General features: G+C 46.0%; 1 protein-coding gene across 1 annotated transcript in view; it reads right to left on the bottom strand.

Moving 5' to 3' along the window:
- Window positions 1-2,816: 2,816 nt before the first annotated feature.
- The window catches only part of efna2a (ephrin-A2a), a 123,585-nt gene continuing 101,391 nt past the window's right edge, over window positions 2,817-25,010 (bottom strand). The window contains exons 2-4 of the mRNA XM_046303490.1: window positions 13,735-14,027; window positions 8,939-9,004; window positions 2,817-3,822 (exon numbers count right to left, since the gene is read on the bottom strand). Of these exons, the coding sequence (XP_046159446.1) occupies window positions 3,695-3,822; window positions 8,939-9,004; window positions 13,735-14,027 (487 nt within the window). The 3' untranslated portion in view covers window positions 2,817-3,694. The remainder of the gene's footprint in view (window positions 3,823-8,938; window positions 9,005-13,734; window positions 14,028-25,010) is intronic.

The following is a 25,010-nucleotide window of genomic DNA, read 5'->3' as shown; positions in this document are numbered from 1 at the left end:
AAGCACAGTATGCTTCAGCAAACAAATAGCAGCGAGAGACACCCAGCTGAATCTCCGTCGGGGGATGGTGTGGGGGAAAAATAGAAAACAAGGGAAATGGTAGAGAGAAACCCATCCCAATGCACCCTCAATTATACCATCTCCTCTTTATCAGTCTCCCCAGGTTACCAGTTTTTGCCTCAGCATGAGGTACCTGCAGCATTCACTGCTATCAGACCCCATTTCCTGAACACGACTCCACCATCTTTTCTAACAACCCCCCCCCCCCTCCCCCCCATCTCTTCTGAAAGAACAGAAATGGTTCAGATCAACATGGAGGGAGGAACCAGTGCTGTGTATTTGAGGTTTTTAGGGATAATTAAGTATTGTGTCTCTGCTCGAATTTCATTGATTATTTTCTTGTATTATATTATTGCACATAATAGTTGTCATACTTTAAGGGAGCCTGTATCAAAACTGTAGAAACTTGTATCATTTGAGGGAACTGGTATCATGGCAAAGTATTGATCATTCTCTAATCCACCCCTAGGCCTTTTGCATAATCCTCTGGGACATCTGATTTCATGAGATACAGAAAAGTTCTCTCTAGTTTTTTTTTTGTGAGCGAGATGAGTCAATCTCACACCAGTCAGAGCAGCTCTTTGGGAAGTGGTGAGGTAGCGACACGGACAGAATCGAGCGATAAGCTCATGGTTTTAAAGCCAAAATCAAAGAGGCCACTTTTAGTGGAAGCTTTATTTGTTGTGAAATTATCAAACACTGATTGATACATTTCTGAAATGATCTTCCCTCTGAACACTCACTAGAATTCAATCAGCACAGGTCTGAAAGTCTGTTCTTTGATTAAAATAGGTTTTATGCTAGGCATGCATCACAGGGAAGAGAATTGTCAGAAGTGGCAAATCCATCAAATTGATTACCTTTTGGAAAATCTTGAGGGACGATCCTTAGATTTGACCATGTTAAACCACCCCAGCTTTCTAACAAGTTCAATTTCTTAAATGCATGAACTGTTTTAATGTTGTTTTTTTTGACAAGCAACCATTAACAAAATGTACAAAAAACAAGAAATCTTTTCAAAGAATATATGCAGACATCCTTTTAAACTACAAAACAGCTTATCAACATTAGACTGCAATTTACTTTAGGTAAAGACGCTCGAAACAGTGGCTGAGAGCTCATGTTTGATTGAAACAGCAGTTCTGATGATGTATTCACTCTGTAGCCTACAATATAGACATGTCACACTGTAAACCAGAGCTATTTCCGCTACAGACAAAAAAAGCTTTATTTGTGTTTTTTTCCATTTCCCCCCCATAACTTTCCTATGCCAAAACAAGAACATTTCATATGAAATCAAAACAGGTTTCATCCACATTTAAACCAACTAAAAAAAGGAATTGATCTGATAACCACACCATGTTCTTCACCTTTAAAAATAATGATTACAGGACTACAAGTACCAGAATGCATTGTGATACAAGCAGGAAAACAACAACAACAGTAGCAAATGGCTGACTTCTCCAGACTTGTTTGACTGCAGAGACTGTCCCATCATTGATCTAGTAATTCAAGGGTCTACATTATAATTTCATATCACATATGAATAATTTCTGCTGCTTTTTTGAAAAGTAAAGTAAAAAATAACATGGAATAAAGTAAAATATAAAAGTTGTATTTAGCGAACTTTTTTAAAAATGGTTGTTTATTTCTGAGTTCCTGCGGATGTTGTAGGCCAGCTCTCTGTGTAACGTCATGATCATGAGGAGCGTTCTATCACAAAGCCACAAAATGATCCTCATACATACACTTCGGTCCCCATCTTTTCTTCTCATTTCTTTCTTTCTTCTTCATGAAACAGAAGAGTCCATTTTGTGAGCGAAAGTGCTACTGAGATTCCAAACTCCTAGTATTTTGGGGGCCATCCATCTCCCCATTGCTGTCCATGGAGGGCCCCGGTCCCTTAGGTTGCACAGTGCATGGGGAGTTCACATTGTCCATTATCTCAATCTCTGGGAAAAGTCCCAGCGGCCCACAGCCGTAGTAGTGGGACTGAGACAAGGGGACCTGACATAGCAATGGGCATGTGTCACACGGCAAAAAAACGTCACGCGGTGAAAACTCACATTCAGAGCATGAGAGAGACAGAGAGAAGGGGGCTAAGAGAGAATGCTAGAGAAGAAAATGTGGGAGAATGAGAGGAAGGAAGGATGGGAAAACAAAAAGCAAAACCTGAAATTCACAAAACACTTCACCACTACAGGATGTCCCACTTCTACTCAGCACCGCAGCTTGAGACGGAGACTCGTTTTGAATTCAGCACCAGTGGAAAAAAGGCAATTTTTGAAACGGTTCATTTGTTTGTTTTCTTAAGGAACATTCTTTTTTTAAATCTACACTGCCCTGTCCGTAAGCAGGTTAGCACTTTTCGGCATGAATCTTGTTCTTGAGGCAGCTCTGCAGAGTGGACACTAGCTGGCACAGCCACAAAGTCATAAAATCAGATTTTAAACCTAACTCTAACCTTACCCACACTGCTAACACTAATCCCTAACCCTAACTTTAAACTGCATTTTAATTTTAATTTGTACATTATAGGTCAATTTTGACTTTGCAGCTGGCCTATCTAAGAGGAAATCGCTCAGTTCTGCCACCAGGACAAGACTCATGGCAAACGTCAACCTACTGTCCGTGATAGGACCCCCATGGCATGATTCAGAGGGTCTACACAGAGCTCTATGGCTGCTTACAACCTCGTTGGATAGCCACAGTGCCGCCATCCCACACCCCTGCCCCCCCCCCCCCCCCCCCCACCCCTCGTATAAAATTTCAACAAGTGTCTTTGGCAGATTTACAGAAAAGGTCCTTATCTACTCTGGATTGCTACTGCTAGAAATTGCCAGGATATTAGAGACTGGTCAGAGACACACGAGAAGAGAGGAAAGAAGAGAAGAAGAGAGATAGAGAGAGAAAGAACGACGGCTCAGCTGTGATCTATCGCTGCAGGAGTCAAAGAAAGATCCTACGATATAATACACTGTAACAGAATGAACATGTACAGGTGGGACACTATAGGGCATTATCAAAGCACAAAGACTCATAGAGAAACGCAAACAGTCCGAAGATGAACACGAGAGGGTCCTTAATAAGTGGAGAAGATGTCACTGTCGACGACAACGGTCACTGTCGATCCATCGGCAATCAAGAAAGGGTGGGAGAGGAGTTCGTCCTCCTTTTAGTTAGTTTCAAACCCACCCCCTCCACTTCCTGCACATCCCAGCGCTCCTCGGTAGCTGGGAGGCTGTTTTTGTAAGGTCTTTAAGGGACTCCTTCCTGGTCCCAGGAATACTCCCTTTAAATCGCCCACTGGACTTGAGCTGTGTGCTGAGGGTCAGAGGCCAGTGGTCATGAAGCAGGGGTTCCGCTGAGGAGTTGGAGGGAGGAGGTGTTCTGGGTGGGTGGGGGAGGGAGGGAGGGGCAGTATGAGTTTACGGTGTCCAGGTGGTGCCTGTCGAGAGGTGGAGGAGAGTGGACCGGTATGGGAGAAGGAGAGGACGGGAGATGGGGAGGAGTCGTGTCACTTTCTCCCTTTATAGGTGGTCAGAGGTGGCAGATTTGAGGGGAAGTCGATTGGGGCTGGAGGGATACTGGTGGGGGCCTGTTTAATGGGGGTACGGCCTGCGGGCCCAGGATGCTATGAGCAGGAAAGGAGTAGCGTGAGCAGCATTGCTAGCATAAGGGATAGGCAAGGGGCGGCCATGCAACAGCCACCGGTGCTGTCGTCTGTCAGGAAGGGCTCCGGGGACTCATACACCGAGTCATCTGATAGAGAAAGAGAAAAAGAGGGGGGGAGAGGGGGAGAGAGAGAGAGAGAGAGAGAGAGAGAGAGAGAGAGAGAGAGAGAGAGAGAGAGAGAGAGAGAGAGAGAGAGAGAGAGAGAGAGAGAGAGAGAGAGAGAAAGAGAAAGAGTGGTTATGCTTCAAACAGGTTACATTCTAATACAGTCAAATCCTTGTGCAGTTTCAATCTGGCTGTCTCTGGGCTGTGTCAAATCGCTGGGAAAAGCATACATTGATGCCTTTTGGTTATTTTCTTCCCTGTGACCCAGATATGCTCTGTCAATAGTCATACATACAACTGTAATGTTGTTTACACCTCTCACGTTGACTGTCATCTCCACAGTTGGCATGCAGGAGCAGAGTGAGACGCTCTACATGTTGTTGACAGGTCTCCGTTGGGAGCCTCGTCTTGAAGACACGAGTCACACTGATGGAGATACAGCCAATCAAACAACGCGTGGGGCCTAAACACTGCTTTGGCATATGGTGCACATTTTAGGACATCTGAGGTCGAGGCTTGACAATAGAGGGTTGACTCAAGGAGAGTTGAGGCGTGAGGCTGACAGTGTCCTCAAATGTACTACGTACAGGCGTATGAAACGTGAGCTACAACACCTCGGCTCTCTCTCCCTTGAGCAGGTCTATTTAACATGACTTTAATAGCTTTCTGATTTTGGATTCCTTGACTAAATATTAAAGAGTAGGCTGTTTCCATTCCGCCAAAATACATTAAAAAGGGGGGTTTCTGGGGGAAAAAACAAGGTTAACCCCCGTCTCCCAAACAAGATTAGGGATTTTACCCTCTCAGAGCAGATGGAAAATAAACAGCCACACCAGACTTAGGGAGAGGAATTATGGTAATGGTTTGGTCCGAGGCTGGCGTGAGACTAGGCCAGGTTGTTTTGGATAATAAAGGCCTTAAACAGACAGGTCCCCGCATTCTCCGCCCTACTGCAATTGTAAATATGCACATATATATTTCACAATCTCCAATCCACACAGGATCCGTTCGGGCCTATGGAAATGCAATTCCCAACTTCCGAGCGAATTCACACCCGAAATCCACCCGTAAATCCTGATTTAACCATAGTATCAATTAAATGCGTTTCTCCTCGAGACATTCAAATAGCGATAGTGGTGCATATTATTTGTGCAGACAAATACGTTTTTTTAAAGAAAGAGCCGGAGCTTGCGTGTGCAATCCTCAGACAGCATCAAATGGCTTTCAGGGATACTGTTAGTGTAGATCAGGGGCATAGGTATGGGTGGGCCTGGGTGGACGAAGGCCCCCTAGCTGGGGAGCTAGGCCCTGCCAGGCCCATCCAATCATTGGCCCATCCAAATTCCTGCAGGCCCAACCACCAATTAATTTCTGGTTACGCCCCTGGTGAATATACTGTAAATGGACTTGTGGGATCGAGGGTTACGTGAACATTCCTTGATGTCTACCGTCCGTGACCTGACCGGTGACTGAAGAGAAACAAATCAGTTCATTTGACTGTGAAACACGCTGGTAAAAACCAAAGCAAAATAGCAATCGATCATCGGCCATTGTTTGGTTACAAACCACAGTATTCTTTGTCGTTTTTGAAAAGTGTACTATTATAAATGTTGAGGTAACTGGATTGTGCCTATAGCATTAATATTAACTATGACTTTTACTTACCATATACAATTTAATTCCATCCGTTCAAACAATATATCTTAATTATACTATACTGCACAGGGAGGGAAGAAGTAGGCAAAAATGCTGTCATGCTAATATGCCGAGGCACCAAAGGAAACTGACAATTGAAACACTCCGTAATAGACAAACTGTATGACGTTCAATTTACATATAATTGTTTTAACTGCCCTGTGAAATTGATCATCTCTAACATGTTTATTCACAATTATACAGAGATAATGGAATAGCACACCCAGTCGGGTTAAATTCCAAATGAAAATCACCAAACTAGAGCTCAGGGATATTACTGCAAATAACACCGTTCCAAATATTGACACAGTAGTCTGAGCTGTGAAGGGAGTTTAATACCTTTCATTCTCCATAGGCTTTGTACAAATAGCTTGAAACGAATGAATGCCTCCTGTGAGCCCAAAGAACGCAAGCGGACCACTCTTTCTCTGGGCTCTAACTGGCCATGTCTCTGCCGCCTTTAAAAAGCAACTTGATAAACAAACAGTTGGTAAAGAAACCTCTCCATTCAAACCTCGACAACAATGCTTATGGAAAGGCATAGGTCCACAACAGTGTATGAGCCCGGGAAAAATGCTGTACCTTTTGTGGGTGCTTCATAATTCCTCCGTACTGACCCGGATGGTTTTGCAACATAGGATTTTTTTTTTTTACGTGTATAAAGCTACAGTGCAACCTGCGGAGCTCTACTACATTAAGTTGTCGTTTTAAAAGAGCACTGGAGAACGTCACCTCGCACATAAAGCTGGTCTGAGGTTAAGTCAACTTTAAACCCCATTTTTAAATGGCTAATACCTGCTCCGGTGCCTGCTGCTGCTGTGACTTGTAAAACCCCAAAACAGATCCCTGTGGGACGCCACAGCATCAAGCTTCGGACGAATGATGACTAGGCGGATGTCAGCGTTTGGATTGTTATCTTGACCGTGTCAGATGAATTATGTCCACCAGACTGTGCCCAGAGGGCAGCAGCATGTACCTCTGACTGCAGTGTGTGTGTGTGTGTGTGTGTGTGTGTGTGTGTGTGTGTGTGTGTGTGTGTGTGTGTGTGTGTGTGTGTGTGTGTGTGTGTGTGTGTGTGTGTGTGTGTGTGTGTGTGTGTGTGTGTGTGTGTGTGTGTGTGTGTGTGTTTCCGAGTCCTAGTGGCTTAACTGGGATCCTAAGCAGTTCTGAACAGGAGTCTGGATGATAGTGTGCTGAGCAAAGACAGTGACGGCGAAGGTTTACCCTCATCAATCAAGAAGCAGAGGGCTTTGCAGGTTAGGCTCCGACCACCCTCAGCGGGGTCACTAGCAACCGGATTTATCCAGTTTTCAGGGGAAATGGAAGCGAGCCTGTGACGTGACTTCCTCTTTTGAACGTAAACAAGGCGACACCCTCTTAACTCCTCCTCCACACTTACTGGATTGGCTGAAGAGTGCAGAAGAGAACCTCCCCCGACAGTTTTTTCTCTCCTGTCAGGACCAGAATGTCCCGCTATGATGTATCTTTTACGCCTGCTACTTTAGGTTCTGTTTGTCTTCCTTCCCTGGGTTAATATGGGCTCAGAATGAGAGATTTGTGGGACTGCTGAGAAAAAATTGCATGACAGTTTACACATTTTATAACCTAACGTAGCCGCCAGCTGCCCAGTGACACGGGCCTACCAGATGAGCTCAATGACTTCTGTGCGTGCTTCGAGGCAAGCAACACTGAAGCATGCATGAAAGCACCAGCTGTTCCCGGACGACTGTGCGATCACACACTCAGTAGCCGATGTGAGTAAGACCTTTAAACAGGTTAACATTCACAAGGCCGCAGGACCAGACAGATTACCCGGACATGTACTCCGAGCATGCGCTGACTAGCTGGCAAGTGTCTTTACTGACATTTTCAACCTGTCCCTGACCGAGTCTGTAATACCAACATGTTTCAAGTAGACCATCATCTGCCACTCTGATCCTCAACACAGGGCCCATCAGGGGTGCGTGCTCAGTCCCCTCCTATACTCCATGTTCACCCATGACTGCATGGCCAAGCATGACTTCAACACATTAAGTTATTAAGTTTGCTGATGACACAACAGTGGTAGGCCTGATCACCGACAACGATGAGACAGCCTATAGGGAGGAGGTCAGAAACCTGGCAGTGTGGTGCAAGGACAACAACCTCTCCCTCAACGTGATCAAGACAGAGGATATGATCGTGGACTACAGGAAGAGGAGGGTCGAGCACGCCCCCATTCTCATCGACGGGGCTGTAGTGAGCAAGTTGAGAGCTTCAAGTTCCTTGGTGTCCACATCACCAACTGTCATGGTCCAAACACACAAAGATAGTCGTGAAGAGGGCACGACAACGCCTATTCCTCCTCAGGAGACTGAAAAGATTTGGCATGGGTCCTCAGATCCTCAAAAAGTTCTATAGCTGCACCATTGAGAGCATCCTGACTTTTTACACTGCTGCTACTCTCTTTTTATAATCTATGCATAGTCACTTTAACTCTACCTACATGTACATATTTACCTCAGTTACCTCGACTAACCTGTGCCTCCGCACCCCTGTATATAGCCTCGTTACTGTTATTTTACTGTTGCTCTTTAATCATCTGTTGTTTAAAAAAAATGTATTTTTATTGTTTACTTCAGTTTTTTTAGTAAAGACATTTTTTGTTGTAAAGATTTTTACTCAAAACTACATTATTAGTTAAGAGCTTGTAAGTAAGCACTGCATTGTGAGGTCTACCTACACCTGTTGTATTCGGCGCATGTGACAAATACAATCAAATTGGATTTGATTGAAAGGAAACACCTACAACTAAACACCCCACATTCTGGTCAACAATCCAGTAAATGTGGAGGAGGATTATGAAATGGGGGTGGTCGCCTCGTTAATATTCCGGATGGAAACAACCGTGCCATAGCTAGCTGCTCGCCGGATATTAACTAACGTCACCAGGGGGCTGTAGACGGCGAGGTGCACGTGCCAAAAGTTGCGTCACAGGAGCTCCTCTTTTTCGCCTGATTGGCTGATTTGAACTGGTGCACATTTCATAGTGGAGTGCCCGCCTAGTGCTCGGAGAGTGTTGTAGGGAAACTGAACTAAGACAATTGTCTTGCCTGTTTGGTAAAACTTTGAACCATCTGTGTGATAAATTAACCCGTCTATTTATTTGTAGACATTAATACTTGTGGATGCCCATAGAACAATTTAATGCACGAGATTTGTGTGATGGAGAGCTCTACAACCTCATATAATATGTTACTGTCTCGTTTGATGACTAGGCCCATTGTTAACGCGGCAAAGTTATCGGCAAAATTAGAAATGTAAGGTTTTTATTCTGAAGGAAGGCTAGTGTTACCAAACTTGAGTGTAAGCAATTTCACACGACATTCCCTGAAGACTGGATAGAGAGAAAAAAAAGACTCACTTGTGGGCTTGACATAGACTTTCAACTTCAAGCAGGGTTTACCGACAAGGTTAGGGTGTGGAGACGCTGGAACGAGAGAGAGAGAGAGAGAGAGAGAGAGAGAGAGAGAGAGAGAGAGAGAGAGAGATAGAGAGAGAAAGAAAGAAAGAAAGAAAGAAAGAGAGAACGAGAAATACACACAAGCACATGTTTGTTAATGAATAACACATTCAGCAGCATTTTTCTTGTCAGATCTCAGAGAAAATAGCTCAAATTACACTGGCTGGGACAGATGGTACGTATGTTCCATTAGAGGGCTATAACTGAAATGTCCCACCCTCAATGGGCCGAGATTTCACAGAGGTGATCCATCAGTCAACTTTCAATCTCCTCGGATAAAAAATGCATCCAAACCTATTTTAAAAGCAACCCAGCTGAGGGCCAGGGTGCAATTGTGGATGATAGCCTGTGAAAAACGGCGGCCATCTTGGTAGAAGAATTTGGGGGCCAGAAGTCAAGTTTGTCACACCTGAGGAGTTTTTGACCCGTCTTCTTATGTGACCCTGTCCCTCTGACATTGCCACCAGAGTTGGAACTCGGAAGGCCTCAGTGACCAGGTGCTGTGTGTGCAGAGACGTTAGCGTGGCTCGCTAATCCCTTAGCGGGCTGTTACTGTGAATGGGAGTGCTAAAGAACAAAACTCCACTACTCCACGATCCAAGTGTCTCAGTGTACCCACACAACATATGGCTCAGTGAGGGAAAACAACAACTCCATGCAACCACTGATATGCTAATAGCATCACTGGAAAGAACCAGTGAGAGAAGCAGAATGAGACTTTGGGCGTAGTGCTGCATTCTTAATTAACGTTGAAAATGCATTTTTTTTATGTCAAAAGTGTAGTCTTTTATGACCAAAATTGAAAACAGTACTTTCCTAATTTAACCATGGCAAATTATGTTTCATTTTGTCTCTCGGGAATCCCCTAAAAAAGAACACCGATTTTTGTTGCCATTAAAAACAAATATCAGGCACCAAAATGGCCACTCTCCTGCAACAGCATTTTTGGTAATTGGTCTTTTAAAATGGCTCCGTATTTGGTGGGGTAAATGCCCGGAATGCTGTACATAGATTATAGTCTAGACAGAATAACATGAAGCCAACTAAAGACACACAAACAACACACTGACATAGCACACATCCACAAAACACATATAGTGCATAAATGCAAAGGCATCTGTCACTTATTCCTCTCTCTAAACATTCTTCTAACCTAACTTGAGACTTCCATTTAAATGTGTGTCTATGTGCGTGTTTCTAGTTGGGGTGTGGGGTGTGTGTGTGTTTTCTTTGGGTTTGCATTTGAGTGTGTGTATTTGGTATTTGCACGAGTGCACATGGGGGGGGGGGCATTGTTATTGGTGGTGGCAGTGACTGAGCAGTCACAACTCTGTGTGTGTGTGTGTGTGTGTGTGTGTGTGTGTGTGTGTGTGTGTGTGTGTGTGTGTGTGTGTGTGTGTGTGTGTGTGTGTGTGTGTGTGTGTGTGTGTGTGTGTGTGTGTGTGTGTGTGTGTGTGTGTGTGTGTGTATGGAGATGCAGAAGCATAGAATTCTCCAAAACCACTGCCTGATAGGGCTCTGTGCCACCACTAACCCATCACGTCTGGGAGTTGGGGGTAGGGAGGTCACATTAGGGGTGATGGACGTGCCCCTTTGTTCACAGATAACCAAACTAAGCCCCCTTTTACCCCGGTAACTCCCCACACCCAACTTCTCAAGCATCCCCCTTTGCCCTAACACTCCAGGGGCCATGACAGCTACAATATTGGTAGTAGCCAAATCATTTTCTAAGGGAGGGGAGAGAAAAAAGGAGTGCTGAATGGCGGGGCAAACTGCTTCCCAGCCTCGGCTGCTGTTGGGGACAAAGGGCCACACAATGCGGGGCCTGGCTAGGAGCTACGGGGCGGAGTACATTAAAAACAGCTCAGGACGGGGAAGAATCGTCAGACACTGAATGCTAACTTTGAACTGGCTTTTCTTTTTGTTGCCAGTCCTCTGTCTCCCCTCCACTCCTCCATTCCAGGAGTGACAACATCCCGCAGAGTATAATAAGTCGAGGGACGCCCCACTGGTTAGGAGGGGGGATGTTTAGACATTGTAGCACCACCCTCCCCCCTCCACTCTTTTCCCTCAGCCTAAATACCTTTCCATCACCCAGAGGATAATAAGCATTGAAATATATACCATATGTTGGAGGGGCGGCATCCATACACATTGCAGTGAGTGACGGGCCAGGGGGGCTGGGTTGAGGTATAGAGCCGCCCTATATGTGGTCCCCGGCCCTGATCTTGTCACACAGGGGTGCTGTCGAAATACTGTCACAACTTGTCCCTGCGAGTTATGGATTTATAGTCTGGCAGGCTACAGTACTGTACACACACTCCCACTTCTTAGAAATGTCGTCACGAAAAGCTTTCTAAAAACATTATATTTTTTAATATTTTAAATATATAAAGTAAAAAATATACAATACCATATTGTACAGTTTGGGTGTATCATATCATAGTGGCAAATACAAATAATTATACTCTTATAATGCGGAATTTCTTGTCTTTGTGATTTAAGTTGGGCATTACCAACAACAGATGGCAGTGAACAGCTAGAAATGATGAGCTGCTGAGTAGCACTGTGCTTTAAAATGATCCTGATCTCTCCTCATCTCCCTTCACATCACACACACGAGTCATGTGCTGTGTGCCGAATCAATCTTAGAAGTGCTGTCTGTCGTGTGCCTGTCTTTCTAGCCGTTCGGTCCGCCACAGGATTTAGCATCACAAGGCGGTGTCACCTTTTCTCCTGTGGGCTAAGTGGCATCCCCCTAGCAACACAAGGGCACACACAGAGAGAATTAGAGCAACCCAGTTCTCGAGTTTTATTAATATAACATGAAATGTCCTCATCTTTACACCCAACCCTGAAATTCACTGTATTTGTTTTAGGTTCTAAAGTTTTTCCTCTTTTGGAAAAGATGAACTAGAAGGAGAGAGAGGGGGCACAGACAGAGGGGAGGGGAGAAAACAAAACAAAAAAGGAACAGAAATTGCCTCATTAATGCATCCGGCATGCCGCTCTGAGCCTTTTCCCTGCCGGTGCCCAGCAGGGGGCCTTTTCATCAGACCAAAGGACACCTTTCACAGGGCCATTAGCAAAACGGGGACAGACGCACCCTGGCAAACCCACGCCTGTCCTGTCATGCTCATGGACACACCGCACCGGGAATGGACCACGGAGGGGGGGGGGTGAAACGGCTCCGACGGAGGGGAAGCGGTGTGCGCGCCGCGACCTTGAAAGTGAAGTGGGCGTGGAGCGTCCAGTAGGCAAGGTGTCAGGCCTGTCTGGAGAGCACGCCACCCTGGCCGCTTTCAACCCACCGCACCACTAATGGCTTTCAGCGCCTCACGTCCAAAAAATGGTAATGACCACGGTCCGGAGCCAGAAGGACACAATTACCCCCATCAAGTTCCCTCGGCTAAATATGATTTGACCAATCAGCATAATTTGAGGCGTTCCACATGAGGGCGCCGCTAACTGGTCTTGCACCGATCTCACCCTGTGAAGCTAAGCACCCAGCTAATAGCTCGCTTGCCATTTGACAAATTGACATTTTCATCAAGGGGTGGAAGGAGATGGGATGCGCCAGTGTGCCACACAAAAGGATGTCAGGTCAGGCAAAAAAACACGCGGACGGACAAGTCAACCGGAAGCCGGAGATAAACGATTTGTCCGGGGCTCCCCTCTGGTTTGGCTGCTGAATGTTGTGATTGGTAACAGTGCGCCTGTTTAGTTACGGGCTATGGCTTTAGTTCACGGTCCGTGGTTTACCTGGAATTTATATTGTAGCAGCACAATGACATCGCTTTTGCCTCAATAACTATCTTTTTGTTTTCATTCAATCAATTAGCGCAAGGAACCTTAAATTGGAACCATCTGGTTCACGATTATATTGAATTACTTCAAATAAATACCAGTTAACAATTATCTAGTAAATACAAGGACATGTGGGTTTGAACAGCCCGTTCCTGGTTGGTTCCTAGCCTTGGCACCCATCCATGGCAGAAAAATGACACCACCACGCAAAGCCTATTAATTAAACCCCTACCGCTATTGTGGCTTCCTCCCCCGCTTCCCACCAAATTGGATCAAATCATCCTTCAAACAACCCCAAAAAAAAACATGTACAACCCAAATGACATTCCCTGATATTCCCTGATAACTAAAGAGCGATGGGTTGACAGCGCTGAATATTCTTGATGGGTCACAACTGTGTCTGTTTTGTGTGGTCAGTGGGGGGGTCCAAAGTCATTTCTACTTGCATATTTTATTTCTCTACCTTACTTGGGGACATAACCAGTGTGGGGGGTGAATAAAAGGGTGTCACAATATGGGGTCTGATAAAGATTTCTATTGGCTGAAGTTAATCCTTCACCAGAAGCCTGACTGGTCCTGACTTGAATGCAGCCAATAGCTAATAGCCAATTAGATCCATGTTACTGGGCCATGTGACCCATCGGCTAAGAAGCAAGGTTCTTCATAATCCTGGTGCTAAGGACCAGTACACAGGGGTGCACATTTTTTGTTCCAGTCAAGCACTTACAGACCAGACTCTCCTAATCATCAAGTCCTTGATCAGCCAAAGAAGGTGTGTCCGTGCCGGGCAATCAGTTCTACCTGAAACCTCAAATAACATGTATCTGTAAGGCAGCTGTGTGTGTGTGTGTGTGTGTGACATTCGTCCATGTGACAACTTTTCCACTTACAGATATAGTAATACTCGTGACCCGGCCGGAACTCGAAGCCTAGTGAGAAGGGGGTGAAGAGCTGGAACTTCTCAGAGAACTTGAGCGGTCCGTTGGGGCTCTGTGGCCGGTTGCACTCCCAGCGCTTGAAGCCCTTCATGCGGTGGTCGCAGGTGGTGTAGCCGTCGTAGTTGACCATGAAGAGGATGTAACGCTCCATGCGCTCCAGGGGGAGCGGGTCCTCGTAGTGGGGGCAGTAGATGTCCAGGTAGTCGTTGATGGCCACCTCCACGGTGTACTCCCCATGGAGAAACCTGCGGATGAGACAGGACAAGTATGGTATGTCTGAGGAGAAATTACCACGACAGATAAGAAATAGAATGGCATTTCGCTGACACTTTTTATCCGAAGCAACTCAAAACAGACTTGGATCTACAATAGACCTGGAACCCAAAACATCTCCACAACGAACGGCAATGGCGATCGTTTGCGTCCAACTTGTGCAGCGGATACAGACAGCTGAAGATAACTCAACATGATGCTACTATTCTATATGGATGAATGCGCTAGGCGAGGAGGACGAGGAAGAGAAGGAGAACGGGAGCAGGAGGGGAAGAGGGCCTGGAGATTGACAGGGGTTTACAGAGTGAGGCCGGCTTCATTAAGCTCTTTCACAGGGCCCTGTCTCTCGCCCAGCTCTGGCTAAATTACTTTGCCGCTCTGGGCAATTTCGATACAAATTGAGCACCTGCACAGTGCCACAGATCTGACCCTTTAATAGCGAAATTCCAGAGAGTGGCGCCGTGTGCGAGTTTACAGGGGGCTATATCGCCAACCCTGCCATAGCTATTAACTGAAACGCAAGGGCTCAAATCACGGCCCAGAAGATGATTGTGTGGTTCCATCTCCACTCGCTCCATGTCACAGTCCTCTGTCTGGCTCAATCCCATTCCAAATATCCACCCTCCACTTGGATTTTCCCTGGCCGTTTTACAGCTGCAGCTTAAGTGACGAGACGTGTGTGCCCCCCCCAGTGGAACCGGATTTGATCTCTTACACTCTGAGGAGCATAACGGGAATGTGATTTGACGGGCTTTCTGACTGAGGAGGTCTAAAAATGCTTTGATGCCTCCTGCCTCTGTTGACACACCTGCCCCTAGACCTAACGCAGTTAATGCTGAGACCATAACCTAATGCCTATTCTAAATCGGCATGAACAAATCATAGATAATCACAAATTGATAGGTTTTACAGGTGGTTTACAAATAGGAACCGTTTCTTTAAGTGTGAAACCTGGTCTTGTTGTGTTCACTACATAATTGCGGGCCGTTGTGTTTCGTAATTAGCCACACATAATTCTGACGCCAATATGAGAGGTTTGACACACTGACCACAAATTCACAGGCTGACCCCCGAATAGATCACCCCCAAACAGTCCCCCTTGGACGGAGCGTCACTTCTCCCTCGACTGTCCTTATCAGTCGCGCCATGAGTGAGATCCTCAAAGAGGCCCGTAATCCTTCACAGGGCTCTGGTGGGAAGGCCATTTTGCGTCTTGTTGCGATAAACCATAGCACAAACACCAGCCATGTTGGTGGAAGCCCGCCAGATCGACTGTAGCTCATTGGCTCATCGTAGGAAAGCACGGGGCAGAGGGAGCCAGGATGGGGGTGCGAGGTTATGAAGGGGGAGTGGTGGGTTCAGGCAGACCTGGCATCAGATGACAGCTAATCTGGGGGGGGGATAAGTGTCAGAAAGGCCCAGGTCCACATCCAGCTGCAGTGTAAGAATCCTCTCCACCCCACTACCCCTCCTGCCCCCGCCCTCTGCTGCCCCCTGCCCCCAGTCGCTTATCGCACCAGACCAGAGATCAACCCCCTTCCCTTCTCTCTGTGTGAGTTTGCCCGGGCTCTCTTTCCCGCATACCACTTTGTTCTCCGGTCATCATATCAACACTCCCGATGAAACAGGCATTTTGTGAACACAAGTCACCCTCCCGCTTCTCCACAACAGCCTCTCCTCTCCTCATTTCCTAACTTCTTGGCTCCTCTATTCACCCATCTTTCCCTCTCTTACTCCCCCCCGCCCATCTGCCACAGAAAAATAGTGAATCTAAATAAGAATTAAGTCGGTGCAGCCCTCACATCTGATGTAATCTCCGAGCGGAGAGAGCATTGAGAGACTTCATCCAGTCTTGACGAGGTCCATCTTCAATTATGGACTGCCAGAGCTTATGTTAGTGTGTGTGTGTGTGTCTGAGCGGCCGAGGAAACAGGGGGACAGGGCGGGGCGCTCCACCTACTACTCCTCTTCCTTCATCTCACTGCATTACTTTTTTTAGGGGGATATCGAAAAGTGCACGGGTTGCACTTCTGTATTACTCCCCTCGGCCAATCAGGCGGCGGTATCCTCACGTGTAACTACGCGGTAACTACGCAGGGAATGTAATAATCCTCCTAAGGCCAGGCTGCGGATGTAAACCTGTGGTCTATTAGATGTAATTCTCTTTCCACAAAACATGTATTGGGGGGGGGGGTCTTAAATGGATACCGCCTATCGTCTCTGCATATTTTCTTTCTATTTTCCCTGAGTGCATGAGGCCATCGCCATCTCGCTTTCAGGATCCAAATAGGGCATTATGTCTCGATAGATCAATACCACCCCCCTGCCTTCTCCCTTCTCTTCCTCTCCCTCACTTCCCGTCGTTCCAGCACCATTGCCAGTCATTAAGAGCCAGTGGAGGCAAATCGAGGGAAGGGTTTGATATGGCGATGCTGCAGTGCTCAGTCTCTGATTGAGCTCCGTGACGTGTTACGTGTTAGTGGAAATGACCTCGTTAGGCAGTCAGGTGGGAGGTGTGGAAGAACATCAGGACAGATCCAAATATCAATAGCAAGGCAGCCAGGGGTGTGTGATGTGTGTGTGTTTTTGTGTGTGTGTGTGTTTTTGTGTGGATGTAAGGGAGAGCTAATGCATGCAAGCTATTTGTGGTCTTGCAATCAATCACGGCAGTCTTGGCCCGCCCCTCTCCAACTGTCACCTACATGTGGTGATTGGTGGGTCTGGGGGGGGAGGAGACAGATTCCACCCTGATGGTTGGCTATGACAGCCTCTAAACATACGCTAGCGCCTGGCCCAGCCTCTTCCCTTCCACACACCAAAAGCATTCTTGCCACATTCTCACTACCCACAAATCCAACATGGGCAAGCAAGCCACATGCATGGCGGACATTTTGTAGACCGCCCGGACCATTCCTCGGAGACCAGAAACACATGGTGGTGATTGATCAATTTAGCTTTCAAACTCCGAAAAAAACAGAGGGGACTTTGAAAGTTCCTGGACTTTGAAAGCTTCCAGAGAGTTTCATAGTCTTCGCAATCTGTCTGTCCACCCACAACGCCCTGCGGGAGCTTAATTAATCAGGCCCGATGTTTATAAGTGCATTATAAAGTGTTTATAGCTGGGTGATTTAGGAGGGCCGAACTTTGAAACCGGTCAGGGTTTCTTACGTGTTTTTTTCCCGAAGACCACTTCTTCTCTGATTTACTGTCTTGTCAGGCTTGGCAAGGCCCCGGCAATGTGGTTTAACTCGGCCCCACTTTATGACTTCATGGGCTAAATGTTTGTCCGTAACGTTGTCTGCTTTTGAAGCCCTGCGTACAGGAAGAAGCCATCAGCAAAGGGAAGATGTCAAAACCAACCAAGGACATCTGACGGGACAGAATGGGTCATTTGGAACGCTAGTCTTAGTTCCTAAGTCTTCACGGGGTGCAAAAAGAGGATGCTGTTGTCTATACTTCAATCAAATGTAGTTAAAAAGAAACTTTCACTGGTATGCAAATTGGGGCGCCATACTTTCATTGTTTAGCGATTATAGTTCATGCTTGAAAGGGATTAAAGACACAGACGACATAAAAAAAATGGTAATTGTGAATTTCAAACCATCTTAGAAGATACTGTAAGCTGCTGACTTTAAAGCTGAACATGTTATGACAACTTTGTGACCAAATTCTTTCAAGCTTACAGCAGCATCACGCATGGAAGATGTGACCAATCATATCAGACCTTCCTGGTCAACTGGACCAATGAGGTGAAGGGAGTGGAGAGAATGAGAGAGAAAGAGAGAGAGAGAGGGTACAGTACAGAACAGATCTTTCCCCTTCCAGTATTCCTTTCCCCCTCTCTCTCTCTTTCTCTCTGCAGGCCAGTTCACCTCAACTGGCTAAAAGAAAAAACGTGTTCTCCGTGCCACCTGCTCGACCCGCCGACAGAAAACTCCAGCTGTGTGTGTGTGTTTGTAGGGGGGACATTATACTTCAGTTTCAGCCCAGAATACCCGCCTACAGCTACATTTAATGCCCTTAATGCCTGCACCAATATGTATGGAATCTTAAGCCTGACGCTTGCTAAGGAATTGAGCCCTAGCGTTGATTCGTTTGTAGCACTTGTCTTGGAATTCAAGGATCAACAGAAAAACCCAGACCCTGTTAGTTTACATTGCGTAGATTTTGGCTATCGGGACACGTAGTCTGGAGGTCGCCAGGACTGGTATCCTAGACGGCCGCCATTTCATTATTGCCACACACCCAAAGCAAACAGTGGAATTTACTCTGCAATTAACGATGACCTGGGCAAGTTGACTTAATACAAACAAATGGACTTAATAACTTGACATTGTTCCTGGACCCCAGGAAGAGTAGCTGCTGCCTTGGCAACAGCTAATGGGGATCCCCCAAAAATACAAAACTACAAACACTTCAAACCCATTTTTCATCTGCACGTAATCTGATTACTATGGAGTCTTGGTCTAAGGCCTAGCTGGCCTGGCCACAGCAACTTCCAATCTAGGATCTCGCTTTATAGTATCCTCACTTGTTTTCTGGAGCGAGTCCAACGCAAGCATGTTAAAATCAGCGATTTTGGTGGAGAGTTTCCGCGGGACAAGTCATGTAACTGAAGTTTCCCTGTGTTTACAATTGAATGAGCTGGACGGTTGATGCTGGGAGGGAGAGAGACAGGAGAGACAGGAGAGGAGCGGGTGCTGCGCTAGGCGGTGGTTGAGAATGGCCCTTTGTGCTCTCACTGAGGCCTGTCTGGAAGCCATTTCCACGTTTTAGTCCTCCGGTCCGGCCTGCATCTGGAGCCCACCTCTCGCCATGTGGAACGTGTTTATTGTTCTTTGTGTCAGGCAGACGCACAGACAGCCCTCCGCTCTCTACTCTCTCTCCCTCTCCCTCCCTTCATCTCTCTGTAATTTCTGCTGTTATTTCAAGTCGGCGTACAGCAATTTTCCTATCGAGGCGTTTACACAAACTTAACCTCCAGTTGATTTTTGGCCAACGCCGAGGAAAAAGCGCCGCGGCAAAACAAAAACAAACATAAGAGGGAGAAGATTTTGGGGGAGGTGAGGACCCCTCGGGCAGACACGATGTGTGTGTGCAGTGGGAGATGAAAGAGATTGAGGTCTCTGTTTAAAGTTACTTTATTTCACTCTCTCTCTTTCTCTGTGATGTTAGATTTTAGCTGGACAAGCATCGAGGTGTGTGTAAATACGCTTTCGAGGTCGACCGATTAATCGGAATGGGCGATTAATTATTTTTGGACCTCGATTTGGCAGATTTTTTCACATTATTTTTTTACACCTTTATTTAACTAGGCAAGTCAGTTAAAGAACACATTCTTATTTTCAATGACGGCCTTGGAACGGTGGGTTAACTGCTTTGTTCAGGGGCAGAACGACAGATTTTTACCTTGTCAGCTCAGGGATTCAATCTTGCAACCTTACGGTTAACTAGTCCAGCGCTCTAACCACCTGCCTTCACGAGGAGACTGTCTGTTACGCGAATGCAGTAAGAAGCCAAGGTAAGTTGCTAGCTAGCATTAAACTTATCTTATAAAAAACTATCAATCAATCATAATCACTAGTTATAACTACACATGGTTGATGATATTACTAGTTTATCTAGCGTGTACTGCGTTGCATATAATAGATGCGGTGCGCATTCGCGAAAAAGGACTGTTGTTGCTCCGACGTTTACGGTTAGGTACACATCAATGCCTTTCTTAAAATCAATACACAGAAGTATATAGTTTTAAACCTGCATATTTTGCTAAAAGAAATCCAGGTTAGCAGGCAATATTAACGAGGTGCAATTTTGTCACTTCTCTTGCATTCATTGCACGCAGTATCAGTGTTTAAGCAACAGTTTGGGCCGCCTGACTCATTGCGAACTAATTTGCCAGAATTTTACGTAATTATGACATAACATTGAACGTTGTGCAATGTAACAGCAATATTTATAGACTTAGGGATGCCATCCTTTAGATAAAATACGGAACGGTTCCGTATTTCACTGAAAGAATGAACGTTTTGTTTTTTCGAAATGATAGTTTCCAGATTCGACCATATTAATGACCTAAGGCTCGTATTTCTGTGTGTTACTATGTTATAACTAAGTCTATGATTTGATAGAGCAGTCTGACTTAGCGATGGTAGGCAGCAGGAGGCTCGTAAGCATTCATTCAAACAGCACTTTCATGCGTTCTGCCAGCAGCTCTTCGCAATGCTTCAAGCATTGCGCTGTTTATGACTTCAAGCCTATCAACTCCTGAGATTAGGCTGGTGTAACCGATGTGAAATGGCTAGCTAGTTAATGGGGTGCACACTAATAGCGTTTCAAACGTCACTCGCTCTGAGACTTGGAGTAGTTCTTCCCCTTGCTCTGCATGGGTAACGCTGCTTAGAGGGTGGCTGTTGTCGTGTTCCTGGTTCGAGCCCAGGTAGGAGCGAGGAGAGGGACGGAAGCTATACTGTTACACTGGCAATACTAAAGTGCCTATAAGAACATCCAATAGTCAAAGGTATATGAAATACAAATGGTATAGAGAGAAAAAGTCCTGCAATTCCTATAATAACTACAACCTAAAACGTCTTACCTGGGAATATTGAAGAGTCATGTTAAAAGGAACAACCAGCTTTCATATGTTCTCATGTTCTGAGCAAGGAACTTAAAGGTTAGCTTTCTTACATGGCACATATTGCACTTTTACTTTCTTCTCCAACACTTTGATTTTGCATTATTTAAACCAAATTGAACATGTTTCATGATTTATTTGAGGCTAAATAGATTTTATTGATGTATTATATTAAGTTAAAATAAGTGTTCATTCAGTATTGTTGTAATTGTCATTATTACAAATAAAAAATAAAAAATTGTCAGATTAATCGGTATTAGCCTTTTTTTTGGGTCCTCCAATAATCGGTATCGGCGTTGAAAAATCATAATCGGTCGACCTCTAGTACGCTTGCGTGCGTGTGTGCCTCTGTGTGTGGGCTATAATTATCTGCACCATGCTCTACCTTCAGTATGGCTTGAATTAACCATGAGCCGGTGTTTGAATCCACCCCCTCTTAACATGGTGCTCTTTTTTTCCCTCTTTCCCCCATGATGCTCTGCTGCGTAAGGCCTGGGAGAGGAGACGACTATTCTCAGCGCCTCCCTCTCTGCCTCGTAAGCTAATTGCATTTCCATGTCTTTTGTCTGTTCCGAAAAGAGCGCCGACTCACACTGTGACACCTCGTTTTCAGAGGAGAACCACTGCAGAGCTGCAATACTGTAAAGGTCCACTGTAAAAGTCTACTGTAAAAGTGTGAATAATAATAACAGGAAAGGGAATTTTCAATGAGGCACTTGAGGAATCTATGATGATGGAGGATAGGTTGTGACTCCAATTTACAGACAATTGAGAGGATCCAAAAAAATACTGGCTAGGCTATTATGCTAAGGCATAATGGTCAAAGAGCTATAGTAATGCTAACCAGTGCTTGAAGTGGACTGAAATAGGTGCAGGGGGGGGGGGGGGGGGTGCCCATTCTTTTTAGGTCCCGGTAGTCATTATGTTTTAGAACTAATCGTCTCCGAGAGGTGCCGGGACTCGAGCAGTAGAACGTTCGCTCACCGGCCCAACTCAATCCCCGGCCCAGTTGAAGCACCACCGCTATCGTAAAATAATCAATAAGGCTCATGGAGAGCAGAAGATTACCCCGAAGCCACTTTAGGTAAGTGGGACGCATCCCTAATGTTACCACGAAATTACACCAATCAAATCACATGACGACAGCTATGACAGCTCACGACAACATGGCTGACTCCTCATAACAGTAATAACGACAGTTGCTTTACGCAAAGGTTGTTCGAGTCGTCATGACATGTTATTACACATGTGATGACACCTGTTGTGGCATTGTTCAACCTGCAATACGGGCATCAACTTCAAGTGAGGGCTTTACTGCTCTGAAGGGGAAGAATGCAACAAACACCTTGTTTTCTTGATTAAAAAAAGAAATAAAACACATTGCCACCAAGGGAGGTTTCTTAGTACTCGTCCTCGTTCCATTTCTCTTCCCCCTCTCCCCTGTGCTGCCAGCACAGTGAGCTCCCACCTCGACCGCGGTGATAATTGTGGAAGCAATGAGTCTTCGCTAGTAAATGAGACGGCGAAGACACTACTTCTGCATACCTGCTGGCATCTGCTGAGAGAAACTAGGCTCCCTCTTTTCTATTTCACACTCCTCCAGACAAGGGAGGAATAATTACACTTCATCTGATGGGAAACTATTTATCCCCCCCCCCCACATCCCTCCACCCCGCTCGCAACAGCACACAGCAACAGCACACAGCAACAGCACACAGCAGAGGCAGCAACAACAACGCTGAACACAACAACAACAAAAACTAGAGCACATCTGTGACAGTTTGTGCAATCGAAAACCCAGGAGTGGTCTGCACAAGCGGGAGGGGAGCAGTGTTGAGGGCGGTTGAAGACTAATTGGGGATGCTTGAGCGCACACACACCTTGGGAGGGAGGCGGCTGACACACACGCACACACACACGCACGCACGCACGCACGCACGCACGCACGCACGCACGCACGCACGCACGCACGCACGCACGCACACACACACACACACACACACACACACACACACACACACACACACACACACACACACACACACACACACACACACACAGCAGCATCCCCCTCACCTGCCAGTATATCACCTCGGGCCAAACACAGGTGATTTAAGGCTAAGTAGCATTTAAATGGCAAATGCAATCCATGCCTTTCAAGACTGTGGGGGACCACTCTTCTTTAGCCCACAGAGTTCCATCAACCCCCCCGCCTCCGCTTGGGAATAATTGGAAGAGAAAGTGAGCGCTCTTCCCAAACGCCAGGCGCATCCCTCGCAGATGGGGCGCAGATCAAAGGGGATGGGTATTGGCAGAGGCATGATAAATTACACTCCCACTAATTCACCACGGACACTCGCTCTGTCCACCGGTTCTTCTGTTGTGGGCTGTTTGGAAAATAGCTCACCCCACTGCTGCAGTGGTCAATGAGTTTACCTCTGCGTAGCAGAGACAATGGCTGCGTTCCTGTGTTTTTGCAGTCCTCCACCAGCAAGACCAGACAGAAGCTGCAGGGACAGCATTTCCTTAAAGCACAACCGGAATATATTGAAGGTAGATATACCTGTGAAATTCATTCGAAGCATAGCAAATCCTGTTCCCAAAGCATGACTCCTTTTACTTGTATTGATTGAATAAACAGAAGAAGAAATATCCACAGATTCAGTCCGGGACTTCTTGTCAGGCATTGCAAAAGAACTTCTAAAAGCCCCCCCAAAAATAAGTACATTACGTTACTATATCTTAAGCTTGCGTCGTCAAATCTGGCACTTTACTGCGGGCCTAAGCTCAGCATTTACTACCTGCAGATGTACAGTATGACTGCTGGGTTCTTCTGCATAGCACCTGCTCCTATTTTTGCGCCTTCCTTTGTAGTTACACAATTTATGGATCCCAACCTGTTATCTATTTACGATGACAACAGGGGGATAAAGTAGCGGGACCTTTTACAAGCCGCCAGAGTTATTGGATATTCCTGAGTTGGTGAGTTTAGGGACTAGGGTTTCTATAACCCTTGACCTCAGGAGTGACTGGACCTCTGTCACTGTACCAACGAATCAGAAATAAAGAGCCGATGACTGCAGCTACAGCATGAGAACCACACAACGCCAACAAACAAAACAAAAACTCACAAACTGTCCAGGAGAGTTTCGACAGAGGAAATTCTATTGTACATGAACCAAGTGCAGGGCTTCGTCTACACCTTCAACACAGACGTGAGGATTAACGAGGCGATGGAAAAAGTCAATCGAGCTAACGTGGAGTTATTTGTTTTAGGGCAAGACATCAGGCGCCTGTCAAAGGCTTAAGTCAAGATGAAGCAGCACAGTCAGTGCGCGAGTCTCAGGGAAGGACTCCACTGCATTCAACAAGGACATGATTTATGAGGCTTTAAGCTATTTAAACATTTTTTTTTTTTAAAGGAAAAAGAAAGACTGCAAACTAGATTTCTGACATCATTTCTGATAGTGACTATTGCCACTGGGGAAGTGGGAGAGAGTGAGGTGGCTGCCATCTGAGTCAACATCTTTGCATACTAGCTAGCATACTTGACAGACTTCACGTCAAGATGTTTCTATTGTGCCCATCTATCTCCAAGACGCGTGCCGATATCCCTTGTCAATGTCAACAACTATTTTGTAATGTACTAAAAAGGGAAAACAAATGAAAGTAAGTGGCCCCTGCACTGCAATCCACTAGTTCCGGCTATCGGATTGAGTTCTGAGTTTGGACCAGACCGGTTGGTTCATTGGAGTCCGTCACAATTTGACTGACGGAATAGTCTTGATTAATCATAATTCAACCCCCCCAAAAAAATCCCAAAATCAAAACACGTTCCCTGTGCTCTGAAAACACTCTCACGTACTTTAGGATGGAGAACAAAAAACAAACGCAGGGTTCAAAACCAACTTAACCCCACTAATTCCACCATGTGCATGTGCTCACTTTCACGTTCGACAGAGTGGGGGATTTTATGGCAGTTTAACACATTAAGTCACCTATCATAGAGGGAGTGGAGAAGGTAAATACGGCCTCCATGCAAGACGACATTGACATCCTGTCCTCTAGGGGGTTTGCCGCTAGTGAGATTTTGTCGGTAGTGAGATCTGCAGGACGCCAATTTCGTCTCGCAGTAAGACGGGGACATCATGCTGGCGAACAGATCGCGGGGCGGAGCACACCTGGCTTAGGAGAAGACATCAAAACAAACTAGAGAGGCCCACAACTACTATGTACGCAGATACACTCACTTGTATGCAGACACGACGCACATATCAGCACGCACGCGGCGCTTACGGCGAAATCCTGTAAAAGGAGAAAA

This window comes from Oncorhynchus gorbuscha, linkage group LG15, assembly GCF_021184085.1.
Source record: "Oncorhynchus gorbuscha isolate QuinsamMale2020 ecotype Even-year linkage group LG15, OgorEven_v1.0, whole genome shotgun sequence".
Taxonomy (NCBI): Eukaryota; Metazoa; Chordata; class Actinopteri; order Salmoniformes; family Salmonidae; genus Oncorhynchus; species Oncorhynchus gorbuscha.
Note: the sequence above shows the minus strand (reverse complement) of the source record. Positions and strands in the feature narration are given on the sequence as shown.